Consider the following 6046-nt stretch of genomic DNA (forward strand, 5'->3'; position numbering starts at 1 on the left):
GAAAGGAGCAGCAATGTTGCTGTCATGGATCAAATGGGCTCCTGCTGCTCTCCCGAGAGAAAAGTAGCCGCTTTCAGGCCGTTCTTTGTCTTCTTTTAAATCTGGAAGGAAAGAGCAGACAGAGAATTAGATGTGGAGAAAAAGAAGAAACAGAAATGAGACAAGTTGAAGTTCAAGTACTGAGAAACTGCAAGAGGATCGATATTGTATTACTGATAATTGCTGTGAGACACCTCGGCTGGAACATCAAACTGCATTACCAAGTAAAGAACACCTTTGGCTGTAACTAGATATGGATTGGTCAAGTGTTGTAAGTCATAGGTTCACTGAAGTCTCTTTGTAGCAGAACACAGAACTGGTATGCAGCTACACGCATTCAAATCAGAGATTAGATGATAGCGCTCCTTTATCTATATGCTTCAAGTAAATCGCCAGCTCATCTTCTTCTGGTGAATCCTGTCTATCCATAAATGAGCAAAACAACTGACGACCATAATAATGTACAAGGTCAGCTTTCATTTACCAGATCGACTCCTGAAATTGTCTCTGCTCCGAGCTTCATCCATCCATGTTCGAGGGTTGGGCCGATGGGCTGGGGGGTCAAGCCGGGTCATGTCAAGTTTGGCTGGACAGTGACGGACCGGTGGGTATTCGTCCTCTGCACTGACGGAGCTACTGAATTCTTGGTAGTCGCTCTGTTCACGACAGCTACATGGAAGAAGAGATGGGAGAAAGATCGGGAGGCAAAAGATGGAAAGAGTATAATATGAGTATCATAAAATAAATATGGAGGTGCTTCTAGAAAATTAAGGTTTCGGGTGAGGTAGCACAATGATTCAGACTTTTTCCAAGACTAGTTTTACTAAAAGGTCTACATAAAATTAATTCAAAGTTATCATAATAATTTAATTCACAACACAAACTATAAATAAATGAGCAGGAGCTCTCCTATGTTACCCACCTGTCAGAGCTGTCGTCGTCGTCGCCGTCACAGATATAAAGCTCACAGCCGGGACTCAGGATGCACAAAGAGCTCTCCTGATAACCCAGACGGCCTCCATTGACATCACAGTAGCTGCTCACCACCGACAGACAATCAGAATCCTCCTGATAGGGTGACGACTTAAGTCACTGGCCAATCAGATGTTGCAGAAAACTACCTCTGGTTTTATGTCACATCAGTACTGATGATTGCAGCTCAGTTAGTTAACACTGTTGAAAAAGGATTTTTAGCTCATTCTTTAACTCAGTGACTTTATACCAGAGTAGGAAAGCACATGTATAAAAATTCCACATATGTCTGTCTCCAGCTCTTCAATGTGAGAGTTAGACACTGACAGTCCACCCTGAAGTTCAGTCTGCTGTTCGATTAGGGTTACATCTCTGAAACTCGACCCAGCTTGTGGCTTTTCCTCATTAATATTTGAACTCTACTTTCTTGGCTTAAAACCTTCTCTTGTTAAAAAAAAAAAAAAAAAGGTGAGAAAAGAGCACCAAGCTCAACAATCTCTGATACTAAATGTAAGGTATTGTAGAATATAATTCTGTAATTGACAATATATTATGTACTATCATGGAATGACTGTTATTATATCGTAGAAGTAGAATATATGGTAAAAGATAAAACCAGACATGCCACAATTTTAATTCAACAGGGACTCATTCCCATCCCTTCTGTACATTATCTCTCCGTCTACTATTTCAAGACATTCCCAAGAGGGCAGTAAGTGATCCAGCTTCGTTAATTTATAATGGTAGCGGCTTCTTCCACTCTGCTCCTCCTGTACTTACCTGATAGACAATAATAAGTAGTTTACACACAACTAATAAACACTGACCTCATGCTCTGGTCAGACAGTGACTGGGTTAAAATAGAAGCTGCCTTGTGATCAAACACAGAAACACTTTTCTTAGATTCTTTTTTGTGCTCTATTATATTTCATGAAGCGTTTTACATCATTTCTGATCACCGGTCAGTTGAAGTGGAGTCATTCAACACAGCAGGAGCTCATAGTGTTTCACTTTGGTGAACATCTAGCCTGCATCTCGCTGACCTCACCTGTGACCTATGATGTGCTCCTCCTACATTCAGGTCCAGCGAATCTCATCGCTCAGTGCATATTCCGCTCCTGCTCCCACCTCCGTCAGTTCCCCTCCCCTTTACATTCTGCCCCTCTCTCCTTTCTTACCTTGCTGCTGGTGTCTCTTTCTTCTCCCTGAGATGGAATAGGTGTCAAAAACACTCCTTTTCCTGACCCAATGTCACTTTCAGTTCCGATTTTAGACCCAATTCCTTTCTCTGGTGAGGGTTTCTGCTGTGGCGCCGCTTCATTGCTCTGCCCCACGCCAGTGTGCAGGTGTTTCTGTCGAAGGCAGTCGTGGCAACGGGAGGGGTCAAAGATGTTGGGCTGGAACTTGGGGCACATGGGCCCATCACCAGATAGCGCCATGTTGAGTTTGGAAGAGGAACCTGCCTGATTGTCACATCCCAGACTAGGAAATAGCAAGGCCAACACCATTATCATCACAAAACACCAACGACTCTTCATCTGAGTGTCAATGAAAATATCCATGGTGACTTATCCGTTAGAAATGTGTAGTATCATAAATCAAGTACAAAAATGCTAAGAAACAGGTTCTCCAATTGCAATGCCTTCCAAGTTTGAGAAAAAAAGGTAAAAGCAAGACTATTATGGTTGTCTTGCCCCCCTCCCCCCTTTTTGCCTCTTCATACTGTGACAGTGGACTATTTGTCACAGGCTTAGACACAGAGCAGTGACAGAATGAATAAGTAAGAAGATCTCCTATTTCATGCTTGATCTAAAGCTGAACTGTTATGGTACGTGACAGTGAAAATAATTCTAGCCTGGGCACCCCACTCCACAGAGAATGAGCATCAACCGCAAGGCACATGTCCTGTAATCCTCAGCTTTCACACCACAGGAGCTACGAATCTATGATGTCACTGGGACAGATATAAAGAAGGAAACTGAAAACAGTAGAAAATACTGTAATATACTCAGGCTTTGTTGTGGAAATAATAAGTAAATTAATGGACGTTACCTGACCAGAGAGGCTTCGGCTGTGCTCCATTGTGAATGCATCATTATGGGTCTGAGGATAAATTGCCCACCAGACCCCCATCAGGCACATGCCTCCTCTTCCCCATGCTCTCCAGCCTCCCCAGCTGCCAAACTCTAAAATCAATCCGATTGGCTGTTCTGACAATGACTGACACTGAAGTACCCATGGCCGCCATGCTGGCTCTCCATTATCACAGCTAGAGCCTGAAGCACATGCAGTGCAGGAGCCAGCATGGAGCCGGTGGCCTGCCTGCTCATCGGATGGGCGCTTGTATTAAATATCATGGGCTTTAGAAAGCGAAATGAAAGCTCATGCTAGTGACAGCTGGCACACGCTGGCTCAGGTTAACGTAAATAAATAAACACTGCTGGGGAGGGAGGTGAACATACATTAAAACCATTGGCAGTGTGGTATTAGGTTCTCAAGTAAGGATCAAGGTTCCTGCAGCTGGTTCTCCTTTAGGTCACACTGAGCTATAAGTAAACACAGAGCAAAGCGTTGGTTTCCTGATGGTGTGGAGAGGATGTTGACAACAGCGTCAGTTTCCTATGAAACAATAGAAGAAAATCCACTCACTGAACACAGATAGTGTGTGAGATGTGACGACATCACCAGGCAACTTACAAACAAGATGAACCTTTTATTAAATGTAAAATTACGGGAGGACAGCACATCTTATATATGATGAAACAAACAACAAACTACAAAAAGCAGTTTTGTTTTGGACGATGTACAAATCCAAGTACGATGATGGTGGCTGATGGTAAAACATGGTCCAAAACTGAGCATCCTCATGGGCTTGTGTTTATTTGACAACATACTCGGTTTGTACACATCTTGCTGAAAAACATGAGCGTAAATACTCCAAAGTCCAATTTGATTTATTTCAGGAGTCTGTCACAAGAAGTCAAATGTCTTCACAGTTACTCTCATTCCTGATATCTCCCTCTTCTCCCAGTATTTCTGCGTCGTTGCCACCTGCAGGTCTTCCCGCCTTTATTTCTTTTCTCTGTGGCACGTCTCTTGTCTGTCTGACGACCTCGTTCCTCTCGACCTTCCTGCTTCCCTTTCCTCTTCCGCTTTGTGGTGTAAGTACTGAGTGACGCAGTTAGAGAGCGGATCCTGTAGCAGCAAGGGAGACAAAAAAAGAAATGTGGTTGGACTGAGGGCGGCAGGAGAATGACAGGCAGACAAACTGAACAACCCCAAGAGTCAAACAAAAAGTACTTAATTCACGACTTGAAAAACAAGCCACTGTTGATGCTAGTCGTCACTAGGGGGATAAAACAGCTTACTTCTTGTTGGTCACTTGATTCCTGGGTTTTCTTGGCATTGCAGTGGTTTTCTCTTCCACTTCCTCTCCCTTTTGTTCTTCCTCAGCCTCCCCATTAACCTTAAAAGGAAAGATTCTCAATAAATGCATTTTTATTGCTGAGTCATTTGTATTCTCCTCCAAAAATGAAAGCCATCTAATAATCAATTTCTTTCAGAGTGACAATAGAGCGCTTCAAAAACTAATATATACCCAGATTATGGTGAAGAAGACGATAAAATGAAGCTTAAACATTCACCTGATTAACTGCGGGTCGAAGCAGGTGAGCCCCGGTGAGGTCCAGATCACTAATCGTTGTCACGGTGACAGTATGGTTGGGGTGATCATACTGCACAGACTCTGTTGTGCTGGTAATGGCGTTTTCCAGATCGTCTTCAGCATCCTCTGAGAGATTGAGTAAATATACATTTTTAAAAAAGTTTCTCAAGGGCTACAAGTCAGTAAAATACCTGTGACAGATTCTTGCATTTAACTCACCAAGAGCATCTTGCCTTTCCTTTAGCATCTTTACGTATTCTTTGTGCCTCTGAAAGCAAACAAAAAAACACATAAGGATGCTCACACACTAACATTTCTGTCACCCTTCCCCCCAAAAAAAACCTCAATTGTAACTCAGTTATGTGCTTTTCTTCTTCACACTTACTTGTTCTCTGACTTTGATCTGTTCATCCTTGATTCTCTTCTGAATTTCTGCCAATGCTGCTTTCCTCCTTTCAACTTTTCGCTTATGGAAACCAGTTAAATAGTCCCTAAAAGAATAAAAAAGGAATATACTGGAGAAAAATGATTGCATGATTGTGCAGGATCACAGACACATGCAGATGCAATTAAAATATGATCATATTAGTAAACAATGTTGATGCTCAGATGATTACAGCCAAAAGCCAAGTACTGCAGTGCAGATGTCTGTTATCATTTATGACCCCACCAGAATGCTCCCAAAGTGAATATTTGACACGTAAGAACACGCATGATTTAATTTTCCTTTGATATCAACATTACTAAAGTTGTCTTAAATTTACAAAGAGTGAACCTGAAACGGTTTTACTTTGTGTAGATAAAATGACAAATATAACTTACTTATATACGTCACCATGTAAGACAAACGTTATAACAATTCATATGAAAAAATAAACAGCACAACGCTAATATGCTAGCTAACGGCCCACAGACGTTAACTTACTGTCTATCCTTGTCATCGAACATCACGATGCACTTGTCTTCTCTTTTTTTCGATCGTGTCTTGAATTGAGTCTTTTTTGACCCATTATTCGACTTTTTATGATTTTTCATGTTGTGCACGTGAGTCTCGACACACAACTTCCTGTTTCTATGGTTAGTCCCTCATTCACTTTCGTCCGACGGGATACACGGAAACCGAAAGTTCCGTGTACCCAAAGTTCCTTACTTCTCAGAAAAATGAAGTTTTTTTAACGGCAGAATCTACATATTATTTCTGAAAATGAATGTGAATAAGTTGTCCACTTTTTTAAACTGGTGCTCCTTGGTGTCTAATGTTTACATTGCATTCTTCAATGGTTCATTTCATACTATTGTGATGACCATCTGTACTGCACTGCCTCTAGAAGAAAATGTACCAAATCTCCTCTCACTGCAAACTGATGAATA

At 41.8% G+C, this 6046-nt stretch overlaps 1 protein-coding gene across 1 annotated transcript; it reads right to left on the reverse strand.

Annotated features, from left to right (window-relative positions):
- Window positions 1-3704: 3704 nt before the first annotated feature.
- nol12 (nucleolar protein 12) lies at window positions 3705-5755 on the reverse strand. Its single transcript, XM_068337397.1, has 6 exons — window positions 5601-5755; window positions 5061-5166; window positions 4895-4943; window positions 4656-4801; window positions 4380-4477; window positions 3705-4206 (listed from the first exon to the last, which is right to left on the reverse strand). Exons 1-6 carry the CDS (start codon window positions 5708-5710, stop codon window positions 4014-4016), a joined length of 702 nt encoding a protein of 233 aa, XP_068193498.1. The 5' UTR covers window positions 5711-5755; the 3' UTR covers window positions 3705-4013.
- Window positions 5756-6046: the final 291 nt, after the last annotated feature.

This window comes from Antennarius striatus, chromosome 16 (genome assembly GCF_040054535.1).
Source record: "Antennarius striatus isolate MH-2024 chromosome 16, ASM4005453v1, whole genome shotgun sequence".
NCBI classification, from domain to species: domain Eukaryota; kingdom Metazoa; phylum Chordata; class Actinopteri; order Lophiiformes; family Antennariidae; genus Antennarius; species Antennarius striatus.

What these genes read in the sequence shown, in the direction of transcription:
- nol12 (XM_068337397.1), bottom strand. Translation starts at nt 5,710, where the DNA reads ATGAAAAATCATAAAAAGTCGAATAATGGGTCAAAAAAGACTCAATTC. An exon ending in TTCGATGACAAGGATAGACA is followed by an intron (nt 5,167 to 5,600) that starts GTAAGTTAACGT and finishes TTATTCTTTTAG; the next exon opens with GGACTATTTAACTGGTTTCC. An exon ending in AGATCAAAGTCAGAGAACAA is followed by an intron (nt 4,944 to 5,060) that starts GTAAGTGTGAAG and finishes GTTTGCTTTCAG; the next exon opens with AGGCACAAAGAATACGTAAA.